At 32.3% G+C, this 14,464-nt stretch overlaps 1 protein-coding gene across 19 annotated transcripts in view; it reads left to right on the top strand.

Annotated features, from left to right (window-relative positions):
* The window catches only part of CHD9 (chromodomain helicase DNA binding protein 9), a 244,413-nt gene that overhangs the window by 116,907 nt on the left and 113,042 nt on the right, over positions 1 to 14,464 (top strand). For 16 of the 19 annotated variants that reach the window (XM_082366599.1, XM_082366596.1, XM_082366598.1 and 13 more), the window contains one exon: positions 10,192 to 10,523. In XM_082366599.1, coding sequence (XP_082222725.1) covers positions 10,192 to 10,523 — 332 coding nt within the window. Of the gene's footprint in view, positions 1 to 4,226; positions 9,024 to 9,056; positions 9,385 to 10,191; positions 10,524 to 14,464 lie in introns of those variants that run through there. The other 3 variants (XM_082366594.1, XM_082366593.1, XM_082366595.1) reach the window with 2 other exon arrangements.

The following is a 14,464-nucleotide window of genomic DNA, read 5'->3' as shown; positions in this document are numbered from 1 at the left end:
CATTACTTCCTTTGCATTCTGCAAGATGAAATTTTAATATGATGAAATTAAGTATATTTTGTGATTTCTAAAATACTTTTGACTTTTTATATATAGCAACTTTTCAGTATTTGATTTTCTTTTGCCTAAAACTAAATCAAGTTCAAATACCTTATTTTAAATTTTTTCCTTATTGCAAATGTATTTATATTAGCCTTCCCTTAACATCATTTTTATTTATGTTAGTAATTACTTGAGTGTTCAAATAGTTTTTTATATATAATCTCAGAATTCTGAAAATTAAAATTGATTTTTCATAATGCGTTGTATACAAAAAACCAGTGTCTTTCAACAGGACCAACTCTCAATCTCCCCTTTAAAAGACTTGAAAGAGGTTTTTTTCCTTTGTATTTGTTTTATTAATACTTTTGGAAACATTGCCAAAAGAATTTAGAATATGATGGTTAGTGTTGTCCACCGAATTATGCAGCTGTTTGGTTAATTTGCTTATTACACTGTTGCCCTTCTACTTTATCAGGTCTTCTTAAGGCTTTAAGAATGTATTTCACCTGTTGGTTTTGTCAGACTGTCACTGCCACACTCCAGTCTCTCTCTTAATCTGGAGAAAATGGATAATAGCAACTCTTTCATCTGCAGTTAGGAATAATTAATATTTGATTAATTTTAATAACTTGATTAAGAGGAATATTGGGAAGTCAAATTTAAAAATACACCAGAAATTGTGAAAACTTTTGGGAAGGAAAATGGTTTTTGAATTAACATATTCAAGAAGTCTTTAAAAAAATTTTTTTCCCCTAAGAAGCATTTTAGAAAAGGTGCTATGGGAAGTTCATATTATTTTCCAAAGTGATATTTATATATAATATTTTAATTTTTTATTGGTAGTGTGATAATTTTGAATTGTTATATGGAAAATGTTTTAAATTTTCTACTTGTGATAAAACTCTCTCTAGCTTTTCTTTCTCTCTTATATATTCAAGCAGTCTACTGACTTCTTTTTTATAGCCAGTAAACATACTCAAGTTTCTAATTCCACGCTAGCCTGCCATTTTCCCTTCATTTATGTAGGAAAAGTGTTTAACACTCACTGTATCTACTTCCTTTCTTCCCATTTACTTCTTAATCTACTATAATATGGCTTCCGCCTCAACCACTCCATTAAACTATTCTTACCATGAACCTGGAATATCTTACAGTGCCAGAAAGTAAGGAAGTGTTCAAAATATGATGGTGGTAAACAAGGTTCAGGAACCAACTTGAAGGAGCTCTATATGGTGAAAGCTGGGACAATTTGAATAACAAATAAATAATCATAGTATCAAATTATAACCCATAGAATAAAATAAATATCTATGAGTCTATACCAGTATCAATAATTGAATGAATAAATGAATGACTGAATGAATAAATAAATAAGGAAAAGAGGCAACTTTTGTTTATAGTATAATTCCAGTAGAAAATGTGGAAGGAATGATGGAAATAAAAAATTTCCATTAAGTGAATAACCAAATAATAATTGTTATAGGCAGGAACCATCAATGTATGCTAAAATTACTAGGCAAATATATATGAGAACAAGGTATTTGCATAGTCTGATAAGATACTTGCTAATTATAAAAGGAGAAATTTATAGCAGAGAGTAATGGCAGACATTACTTTAACCAGGGGATCAAAGATAACAGTACCGGCTTCCCTGGTGGCGCAGTGGTTAAGAATCCGCCTGCCAATGCAGGGGACACGGGTTTGAGCCCTGGTCCGGTAAGATCCCACATGCCACGGAGTAACTAAGCCCGTGCGCCACAACTACTGCACCTGCGCTCTAGAGCCTGTGAGCCACAACTACTGAAGCCTGCGGGCCTAGAGTCAGTGCTCTGCAACAAGAGAAGCCACCACAGTGAGAAGCCTGCACACCGGAACAAAGAGCAGCCCCCGCTTGACGCAACAAGAGAAAGTCCGTGCACAGCAACGAAGACCCAACACAGCCAAAAATAAAAAATAAAATAAAATAAAATATTTAAAAGATAACAGTACCAGTTATAAGACATACTGACATCATTGTATCCCCTGATATGATGATGCACTGAGGTGGGCACAATATCACATTACAGCAATAACAATAGTACCTAGCACTATACTGAGTATTTGCCAGGCACCATACTAAGCACTTCACATTACAGCAATAACAATAGTACCTAGCACTTCTGAGTATTTGTATGCCAGACACCATACTAAGCACTTTACAAGCATTATCTGTTAGGTCTCACAACAGCCCTAGAAGGTAGACACTATTATTATCTCCATTTTACAGATGATGGAACTGGGACCCAGGGCTGGCTGAGTCCAAAGCCCTTTCCTTTAATCACAGCATTACACTGAGAACAGCTTTTAGTATCATTAGTAATTTATGGACTGATGAATTCAGTATATTTAATGTTGTCAGTAAGTAAGGAACTTCGTGAGATTTTGTGGTTTAATGTTTTTAAAATACACTTTTGATTTGTTTGGAAACAAAAAATGAAGTTTTGAAAATACAGCATTGAGAAAGCAACACAAACTAATATAAAATAGAAGGTTAAATATTACTTGTTTTTATATCATATATGGCCTTTTTGTAAGTAAAGTTTCCATGAAATATTTGGGTATTTTTGTTGAAACCAGTTAGCAGCCCTAAATCTAAAAATCTGATCCTGTTACCTCTCTATATGTAATCGCTTATTGATTCCCCAATTCACTTCAGCATAAAGTCCAGATATTTTAGCATAATTTATAACACTTTTGATAATCTGACCCATTACCTTTCTGTCTTTATTGCTTATCATTCTTCCACATGAATCTAGTTTTCTTGTCATGCCAAACTACCTGTTATTCCCAGAATATAACGGTTTAAATTTCTTTATTATATAATATTTCAAGTGTACACAGAAGTAGAGTAGCCATCACCCAGCTACGACAGCCATCAGTTTATAGGCAATTGTTTTTCATCTATACGACCCTCTGACTATCATACAGGGATTATTAGTCCCTTCAGGGACTATTTTGAAACACACCTTAATCATATCACTTTATCTGTAAATATTTCAGGTATCACTTTATCTGTAAATATTTCAATTTGTATATCTAAAAGACAGAGGTTTTAGCTTTAAAACACAATTGCAAAATTAGTTTCACACTTAAAAAATAACTAGAATTCCTTCATAATCAAATACCCAATCAAAGTTAAAGTTCCCTAGTATTAATAAATGTAGTCTTACAGACTTGTTCAGGTCTATGTCAAAACAAGGGCCATGTATTGCATTCAGTTGATAGGAATTTTAAGTGTCTGTCTTTTCTTTTTTCTGTTTTTTTTAATTTTGGCATTACATTTAGTCTTAAGCCTCTTTTGATCTATGATTACCCTTCTTTGTTTTGTTTCTTATTGTTTCTTTGCTGAAGAAACAGTCATTTTTCTTTAGAGTTTCCCACATTCTGGATTTTGCTGATTACATTCCCATGGTATCCTCTAACATATTCTTCTCTTTCTGTATTTCCTGTAAGTCACATAATAAATGTTTATTTTTTAAAAAAAACACTTTTATGAATACCTACTGTTTGCCTGAACTGCTATGTGGATGATTAAAATAGAGGGAATACTTTTAATAGTATTACCTTATCAGTGTAAAATTCAAGATGTCGAAAAAAAAGAATGTCATTAGCTAAAAGTGGAAACCTGGTTATTAGTACAAGTCACAAAATGAAAATAAGCCTTTTAATTTGTGAACATGTGAGTTCACAGATGTGAAGAACGTGAAATAAAATAATTGCTTCAGATACATCAAAAACTCTGAAAACAAATCTAAGGGTAAAATTCAGAAGACTTTGACAGATAATAATTTGGATCAATTTTTCCTCCTTTTCGTCTCTTTAAAAGCAAGTCTTTATTGGTACTTTGTGGGAAAAAACGTTATATGCAATAAATGCAAAAGAAGTTACCACTAACGTTTGACATGTATTACTAAAATTAACTACAAATTTATTGTTTTTAGAGGTTGGTTTAATTTGAATATTTTTAAAATATCTCTATTGGAGTATAATTGCTTTACAATGGTATGTTAGTTTCTGCTGTATAACAAAGTGAATCAGCTATACATATACATATGTCCCCATATCTCCTCCCTCTTGCCTCTCCCTCCCACCCTCCCTATCCCACCCCTCTAGGTGGTCACAAAGCACCGAGCTGATCTCCCTGTGCTATGTGGCTGCTTCCCACTAGCTATCTAATTTGAATATTTAAGTACATAATTATATGATTCTTCCTAAAATAAAGATGTTAAAAACTAGCATACTGGCTTACTATAAACAATTCAACAGAACTAAAATGCTTTCTAAGTTAGCTTTATGATATCAAATTACTCTCAGATATTTACTTTCCTTTTGATGGCAGAGCTTTTTATTCTTTCCTCTTGGCTTCCATGACACCACTCTTTCCTGATGCTCATCTTACCATTTTTGTAGTTTCTTTTTGTTTTTCCTTCTTTCCTTCTTTAACTCCTCTTCATCTGCTAGCTCTTTAAAAGTTGGTGTTTTGGGTTCTCTTCTAATGGTTCTCTTCTCTTATTCTGCGTTGTTTCTCTAGGCAGTAAAACTCATTCTTGCTCAAGGCTTGCTATCTCTATTCTGTTTTGTATTCTCTTCCATTGCAAGTTCCATTCACCTAGTCCCCCAGGTCTGAAGCCTGAGAGTCATCTCTCCTGAGAAAAGTTGGAAGATTTTTAGCTATAATACAGTTTTATATATGTTGTTGAAAATTCTTTGTTCTGTGTTTTATTATTACTAAGGAATTATATCTGTTTTATTATTTGAGACTTTCTGTTCCTTCATATTGTTTTAAAAATGTGTGAAGTAGAACTTTAAATTTTTTATAATTTTCCCTAATAGTAGAACCTGTGCTCTATAGTAGATGTATGGTAGCCATGTGATCATTCTCCCCTTCTTTTTGAAAATTTATGATTTCCACTCAGGTCTACACACTGGTGATTCAAATTCTTAAATTATTTGTATGCAACTAAAATATTTGAAATGGATGAATTCCCCAGTGTGGGTGGGTAGGTATGTGGGAAAATTATTCTACCAAGAGGAGGAAAAACTGAGTCCCCACTCTGGTTTTAACACCTCTAATTTCTTACTCAAATCTCTTTGCTTCTTTCTCTCATAAAGGAAAAGAGGAGTAACCATGGTATTAAAACTATCTAATTTTTAAGAGGTAGCATTCATAAAGGTTAGGTACCACTCTTTTTCATTCTGTTATATTTCATTTCTTTAGTGCTAGTCTGAACCCACTAAATTTATATCATGACTTGTTATTAGATCATGACCTATGGTTTGAAAAACACTCATACCATAAATCCTTGAGTTTCTCTAGTATTGAAATATGACATCCAGGGTCTTTCATATATTCTTCTAGTTGCTATCAAAATAATTGATACATCACATATGATATCATCTTTATGTTTTGCTATGACTTGTTTTTCTTATAAATATTTGGATATGTTATTAATATATGTGCCTTCTCTTCTTTTACTTTTTTTTTTTTTTTCTCATTTAGCATACAGGTCCTTGGGGAGCAAGGCCTTTTTTGCCTTTATGTATTTATTTTTTTAAAGATTTTTTTGATGTGGACCATTTTTAAAGTCTGTATTGAATTTGTTACAATATTGCTTCTGTTTTGTTTTGGTTTTTTGGCCATGAGGCATGTGGGATCTTAGCTCCTCGACCAGGGATTGAACCTGCACTCCCTGCATTGGAAGGCGAAGTGTTAACGGCTGGGCTGCTGGGGAAGTCCCTGCCTTTATTTTAAAAGTTGAATTTTGAAATTGTGACAAACCTACAGAGAAATCACAAATGAAATACAAAGAAATTCTTTTACTTTGTAAAGAATTGGAGAGTAGATTGCAAACCAGATGTTCCATCACCCCCAATGACTTGATATATTTCCTACAGATAAGGATATTTTCCTACATCACTATAATGTAACCATAACAAGTGGGAAATTAATACAGCAGGAGCTGTTGGGACTGAGAGGAAGAAAACAAAATAAAACACAATTAAGTAGATTGGGCAGAATTTGTTGACTGCTTATGTAGGTGAAAAAGAGAAAAATTGTAACATTGAGAAAAGTTACTATTAACTACCCTTTTGTATGTTTGTGTCTATGTGTAAATTGGGAAATCACCTATGTTAAAAATGATTAGTTAGTTAACACCTCCGTGTTGATGTTCTATGGGAATATAGATTTAAAATATTATATCCTAATAGTAGAAGAAATATTTGATCACAGAAATGTTTGGTCACAAATATTTGATTGTCTACTGTTAAGATTTATTGTTAAATAATTGGGATTTTTGAATCAAGTAATGGAATCTACTGAAAAGCTTTAAGGAGAAGTGAGATATTTTGGAAATCATCTTAGTTTCTGTGGATAGTGTCAGTGAGCTAAGGATATTCAAAGAAAACAGCAAGAGAATCTACATCTTATATTCCAGCCCTGACCTCTCCGAGGATCCAGTCCAAAATTTCCAGTTACTCAAACTTTTCATTTCAAACTCAGTGTGGAAAGAATTAAACTTATCATGCACACATACACACCCTTTCTCAACATTTCTTTTATCTCCTCCTGTACCAGTACTTACTTGGTCTAGAAAGCAAGTATTGACTCTTCCTGCTCTTCAGCCAAAACCCACCCATATCTAGTTGATTTCTACCTCTTGGAAAGGGCACTGAAAAAAACTAAATTTTCTTCTTGCTTCCTTACTAGTATCTCTGAGATTTTGAGAAAGTCATTTACTTTCTTTTGTGTTCAAATTAATCTCTGTAAGTTATGGTATTTGAACCAAATACGATATAATATAGTGGTTAAGAGCACGGTTTCCATTATGAGGCTCTCTGCCTCTTAATCCCTACCCCATATTTCTGTAGCCTGTGATCTTGGGCAAGTTATTTCTCTATGCCTTAGTATCCTTAGCTATAAAATGAGGGTAACAGTAGTACATATCTCACAGGGTTGTTTTTAAGATTAATTGAGATAATATACAGTTGACCCTTGAACAATACAGGATTAGCGATTCATTGAAAGATCCAAGTATAATTTATAGTCAGTTTTCCATATATGTGATTCTTCCATGTTTATAGTTCTTGATTCCTCCATATCTGTGGTTCCACATCCTTGGATGAAACCAACTGTGAATTATGTAGCACTGTAGTATTTATTATTGAAAGAAATCTGCGTGTAAGTGGACCCACGCAGTTTAAATCCATGTTGTTCATTTACATGTCATAATAGGAATAGTGCCTAGAACATAGTAGGGACTAAGTAAGTGTTAGCTATTATTATTATTATGATTTTAAAAAATTGTGCTCTTGGGTCTGTTCTATTATTTTGCAATTCTGCTGTAAGAATATCTCTCCCATTTGTTACTCCTCTCCATTATCACTATTACCCTATTATTCAGGATTAAATTAATTATTACATGTAAAGTGCTTAGAATAGTGCCTATCACCTAATAAGCACTTGGTAAGTGTTAGCCCTTATTATTGGTTATTATGATTTTTACATAGATGACCTCCAGGTCAGTAAGATCCTTTTCTTGCATTAGTGGTCCTATGCCTTTAATTTCCTCTCCTATTCTTTTAGATTGGTCTTTCTAGGACACTTTATATAATGTTGCTCCATTTCGAGACCTTTGATGCCTGAAAGGAAAAAACTAAAAACAGGTTCTTTAATACAGATATCAGATGACTTGCCAAGACCAATTTAAAAAAAATGGTATTAATGAAAGACGTAAATGTGAATTTTGAGGCAGTGAAAATTTTGTTTTAGGTATTTAAAATCATTGCTTACTAAAATAGTCTCAATATTTTATAGATGAAAAATATAGGTATATAACGATCAAATTCAGGAGGACTTGCTACTTATTTATTTTTAGCAAGGGACTAAAACTAAAATTTTATCTTAAAAACTCAACAGTTGAGTTGAAATAGAATGTGAGGAGTAAAGGTCAGGAATGTTTAGGAGTTTTTTATGTTAGGAAAATAAATTAATGTATTTATTCAGGTTTAAGTAAGGAAATAATTTAACTATGGCTAGTTATTTTTTTATAGACAGCTCTTATGTGTTCATTTCAAAATCTTAAGCTTCTTTTTGGAATTTAAATGAAAATAGCTTCATTTCTCTATTTTAAAAATGACCTTGTTGCTTTTTGTTAGAAGAATAATAAGAAACCTTATCTAATTTCTTAAAGAGAAGTCACTTGTTATGGGTTCATTTGCATGACCTCCTCTTTAACCCTTTGCTCATCTTCAGATGTGTTTATGTTTTAAATAGAGTATCACGGAGAAAAGTATTTTTCTCCGGTAAAAATGCATTGGACTTTGTTTTTTAACATTGATAGCTACATAAAGCCGTTTCACTACAGTTTTCCTTTTCAGATGATTTTTTTAAATCAGGTTTTTACGTATATTTTTAAAAACTTTACTACAGGAAATGGTAGAGTGAGAGTTAATGTGTTACATGGAGGGAAGAACAGTCCATTGGGGGTTAAATTGCAGAGTCTAATGGAATAATAACTGGTAGCACCATCTGCTGGCCTACTTCCTCAGAAGGAGTCAGTATTTTTAACGACATCTCTAATATTCATGCTGATGCATTTTGATGCTTTGTGCATTCATTTCTTTCTGTGCTTTGTTGGAATCTGGCTATCTGCTTACAGCTATTGAGGAAACTCAGCTTTTTAGGACGGGTTTACAGTCTTTTTCATATCTAAATAGAATGAACAGTGGATATAAACTTGCCAAGGCAGAAATGTGTTGATACATCACAATGTGTATTTGTGGAGGGTTGTGCATCTCTTGGTTGCAGCTTGCTAAATAGGCCATTTAGGAATCTTCTTTCAATGCTTTTTTCTTGAGCACTGCCTGGGGTGGTGAAAAAGCAGAGGGCAAGCCTTTGTCTGACGCCAAAAATGTCTTCAGTGAAGAGGCCAAGAGGAAGGGTAAGTGAAAGCCTGAATGAGTGGGAGGAGGAGGGGTTCTTTGGGCTAAAAGGCTAATGGGATTGAATAACCTTCCTTATTACTGGCTGCTGCTGCGGAGTCGTACTGCATCGCCATCTTGAGCTTGTTGCTGTTTTCTCGCGTCTTGGTTATTTGTTATAGCCTGTAGGCCTTAAGGTGGCATTTTAGTGAGCGATTCTAAACCCTCCCTCCTTTCCCAGTGCTGCAGCACTGCTATGAAACCTTTGATGAGGCAGGTATAGAAAAGATATCCAGTGAAGCACACTGGAACCAGCATGAAAATGTGTTTGGAAATTCCTGGTGGTTTTTTCCCGTGCTGTAGTCAGAGGCATGTTTACGGGTAAGAACGTAACAAAACTGTGATCTAAGAATATGGGATGAATGCGTGTTTGAAGAGGATATTCTTTTTAAAATGCTGTTGATCTGCTTCCTGTGATATTGCTAAAATATTAATAATTTTAACGTAAAACTAGAACTTGTTTTTTTCCAGAATTGCTTGAGCAAAATATTATGATATAGAAAGAGAAAAAAAATCCTCATTTAACTCTTTCACAGAAAAACTAAAACTTTCTCTAATTTTAAGTATGGGAATGTCTGTTTACTAACTAGCTACATTGCTGCATAGATTGCACATTAAAATGATTTAAATGAATTCAGGTTCTCGTTCCAGTTTCTTATAAAGCAGAGAGGCTTTGTTTTTCTAAAAGTCATAATAAACTATGGGGAGTAGTCATTCTAAATTAAAATTGCTATTTAAAATTTATTAATAATTTTCAGAGTTCCGGAATGAAGAGGAAAGAAGAGACTTATTCCAAATGCCCAGAATATTTACATGACTAAATTTGAATTAGCTATATTTATAGTACAAAATTTGAATCAACTAATCAAGAATGCTATGAAAATATCAATGAATCTATATTATCCTTCTTTAACCTTCACTTTTAAAAGCAGTATTTGAGCTTTTTATTTTATACCTACACTAATTTCTAGATCAGCAAAATGTTTTAATTTTAAATTTGTTTGTAGCACTCATATATTTGCTTATGTATTTTACTTCTTAAAGCTTAATTCTAAATTTTTGGTTATTTATGTTAATTGTTTAAATGTACTTTGGTATGTTGTATAAAAATTATTTTGATTTCTCTAGCCTCCATCTTCCAAGAAGAGTGATGGTTCTGGGACATATACTAAGTTGCAGAATACCCAGGTGAGGATCATGTCCGAGAAGAAGCAGAGAAAAAAGGTGGAATCAGAAAGCAAGCAAGAAAAGGCTAATCGTATAATATCAGAGGCCATAGCAAAAGCAAAGGAGCGTGGGGAACGCAATATTCCACGAGTAATGAGCCCTGAAAACTTTCCTAGTGCTTCAGTTGAAGGAAAAGAGGAAAAGAAAGGTAGAAGGATGAAATCTAAGCCAAAGGACAAAGAGAGCAAAAAAACAAAAACTTGTTCTAAGTTAAAAGAGAAGACAAAAATTGGGTAAGTTGGTTAAGAATTAAATCTTCCTTTGAAGTTTTTGTAAAGTTCAGTCTGTCTAATCTACTTTTGATTTGCGTATGATGTGTTTACTCCCACTTTGGAGTTTTAAGTTGTTAGATACTGTGTGTATCTTACTGCCTTTTTGAATGAATTAGGTAATATTTGAGAATTTACTAAATTTTACTAGTCTATGAACATACTTTTTTGTATATTAATGTTAGTAAAAGGAATTTAAAATTGGAGAACATTTTATATATAAAACAGGAAAAGGAAAAACAAAACGAAACCCATATTGCTGTGCCAGTTCCTAATGTACTTTCTTTATTAAAAAAATGCCTTGAAATTTTTTATAAGATTTCTTTACCTCTTAGTTGTACTTCATTGGGCACCTTATAGTTTGGAAACATGAAATATAATATTTTCTCATAAACCCACAACATTGAACTAAATGGAATGGCAAGAAAACTAAGACCATTTAAATCAACAATAAGCAGCTCTCGGCTCTTACAGACTTCCTCCCTTACAGTCTTTCTGATTTACTTTATGTAATAAAGAAGCCAGGTGAGGATTAATGCTCCAAGAGAATTATAAGGACAAAGAATTGCTTTAGGAGGGTATATTAATCCTAGGTATTTTTCTTTGACTACTTACCTAATACATTTTCAAAAAATATAATAAGTGTTATTATTTGTTTTATATGTATGTTTGTTTTGCATGCAAGGGTAAAAATAATCTAAGGCCAACATAGTTTAGAATCAGTTTTGCAGGAATATTTGGTTATTTTTGAAGGCTTTATATGAAATTTTAGATAAAGTATTTAATCTGTTTTCTTTCTTCCACAGAAAAAAGTACACAATAAAGGAAAAATTTCCTTATTATAAAAATCTTCATTTGCTTACAAAATTATTTATATATTATATACATATTTAGAACTAACACAATTTTGTAAACAATTAATTCACAGCATTTTCAATGAAACCACCAAACTGAGTTATATCATTAGGTCCTGATGCCTTTCAGTGCAAACCATTAAATAACACGGGCTCTCTTGCTATAATAGAGAAATAATTAATATTATTGATTTTGCATTTCATTTGCAGATAGCTAAGATAAAATTTGAAAGTTAGATTTCTGCTCCTTTTTTATTTAAACGTTTTGGTATGAAAATATCTTATTTTTTCAATATTTTGTCTAGTTTTAATTTAGGAAACCCCATATTTAATCCTTTAATGTATTAAAAGTTACTGCTATTAAAATTTTCCAGTTTTAACTTGTACAGAGATATACGCAGAATAGTGGTACCATTTGAAAGCGTATTTAAAAATAATGCATAAAATAAGAGAAAATCGGTAGAGAACCCTCAAGAGTTACAGTAAGTTTAAATTGGTGGGTGGGGGGGGAGATAACTAGAGGCAAAAGATAACAGAAGTGAACCTGGTTCAAGAAAAAACAATATATAAGGGGAAATTAGAAATAATTAAATTGTAATAGAGAAACATGGATTTCTGAAAAATGTGGATTAATATGTAGGGAATAGTAATACAGTAGAGTATCTGACGTATTCTGTGATATTTGTATTTTTGTTAAAAATAGGTAGATTATTAACAATAAATTATTTTAATATTGCACAGCATGATCAATTTAGTATTTGTTTTTAGAGATAGCATTCTTGAGAAAAGAGGTGAGAATTGTATTGGAAACATATTTCCATGGCGAGGTATTAAGTAATTGACAGGAAAAAAAAACTTGGGAGTGGATGACTTTTTGATAGAGGAATTTATAAGTTGCAAGCAAGTAAAAGTGAAGCTTGCCCATATATTATTAAGCTGTTGGAGTGAAACAGTTTCTTGATCATCTTTATCAGACAACCAAAGATTATTATCATGTTGGAGGAAAAAGCATGGCTGGAAATGAAATTCATATACAATCTAGAGTTCTATATTGGTCACTTGAAATATTTCATTACTGTGCTTTCCAATAAGCCCCACTACATTTTATAATTTTGAATTTGCCATTTTTAATTTTTCTGCGAAGAAGCATCATTTAAATACTTAAGTTTACTTGCATCATTTTAATTAATAATATTTCATGATGTATTAAATGTTTTCTTGTAAAGATTTTGTTTTTCTATGAGTTTTAGAAGAATTGAACTTTTGCTAATATCAGATGATTTATATCAGATAAAATTAAAGAGAATGTGTGCTGGAACTTAACAATGAGCAATGTGAAATATAAATTTCAAAAGTAACTAGATTTGTAGACAATAAGTTATGGTTGATATATAGTCAGAGTTGGTGCTTATTTAATCCACATATGTGATGTGATATAATCTAGGAATACTAATCAGAAGAAAACCAATACTGCCTTGCCTCTGCTTGCTAGTGTGCTTGAAAACTTTTCAGTTTTTCTGTCACTTTCATAGATTAATTTTTTTTTAATACAAGGAATAGAGTGTCCTTTTCAGAGACTTTAATATAGTCTCATTTAATCTTTACAACAATTCTGTGAGTTAGATTGGGCATGCAGTATGATAATGTGGTTAAGTTCTTTGACTTTGGAACCAGTTGCACTTATTCAGATTTCCCCTTTGTCACAAGCAGTGTGACCTCGGACAAATACTTAACCTCTCCAAGTTTTAGTTTCCTCAGACATAAAATGAGGATAATGATAGTGCTTGCCTTATAGTGTTATTTTGAGGATGAAATGATTTAATAACACTTAAAGCATATAGAGCAATACCTGTTAATAATGTTAGCCATTATTTTCTGAAAACATAAATAACATATAGCTATTTAAGGAAAAAGCCAAGGCCGGGAGCCATGCCCCTTCCTTCAAGCCTAAACTCTCACCTATCTGCCTAGGTTCTCTTTCCATTAAGGCCCTGTTCCTAATAAGATGAATTTAAAAATCAAGCAGACAAATGAAAACAAACAGTTGCTACCTGGTAAGAAGGATAATAGGTTAACTTATTAATGTTGTTTTTTTCTTTCATATGAGAATGCCTCTGTTTATCAGGTTAGCTAGAGTAGCATTTAGGACAGGTAAATTTTGTTTTGAAATATGCTTGGAGTTTGAAAGGAGTTACATGGTTATGTGGAAGAGTGTAAGTTGAAATGGAAATGGCCGGTGGAAAATGAAGAGTGAGGTAGGACTGGAAACAACCTTCTATTTTGACATTTTTCTTGATCTTGGCAGTCAGGTTCTAACAAGCTGCCTTTCAAGTAGAAGAGCAGGTATTTCTTTAATAATGGTCGGTACATAATAGATGCTCCATGAATGGGAGGGAATGAATTTTATGGAATGAATGAATGAATGGAAGATTAAATATTAAATGATGCCAAATGGTTGTGTTTGATTTGTTAAATCAAGATTAGAAATGGCAAGCTAATCCTTCATTAAATCACAGGGACAAAACTAATGGTTTAGTAATAGTAGAGAGTTAAATTCTAAAATAAATTCATTCTAAGACTTCTGGTAGAATTGTCTTATTCGGCTCTCTTCGGTTTTAGATTATGTAATAAAATATCACATGATTTGATTGAAGCATTTTTAGATTTATGTTTTATAACTTTGACATTTAAACTATGTTTCCATGTTCTCAGTTATAATTTACTTCTTGCATTAGATTATCAGACTGACAAGTAGAATGCCTTTGACACTTTAAAATGCTCTTGTGGCCCTGTAAATTTAATCAGTAAAGGTACTTCATGATTAAAAGTAAAAAAATACTTTTTTGTATTATTCATAATTATTCTTTCTGTTTGTTACAAGAATGGGAGTTATCAGGTGCTACAAGTAGCTTTTCTCTTTAGTTAAAGCAGAAAACATCTAAATTAGGAAATATTTATCAAATCAAGTTGGAATTAAGGGTGTCATGTTATAAAGAAAAAACAGTAAAACATTAAATTAGATCTGGAAATTATATTGTGCCCTTCTTTGCG

Source organism: Balaenoptera borealis (assembly GCF_965194805.1).
Source record: "Balaenoptera borealis genome assembly, chromosome: 19".
NCBI classification, from domain to species: Eukaryota; Metazoa; Chordata; class Mammalia; order Artiodactyla; family Balaenopteridae; genus Balaenoptera; species Balaenoptera borealis.
The sequence above is the reverse complement of the archived record's forward strand: the minus strand, read 5'-3'. Positions and strand labels throughout refer to the sequence as shown.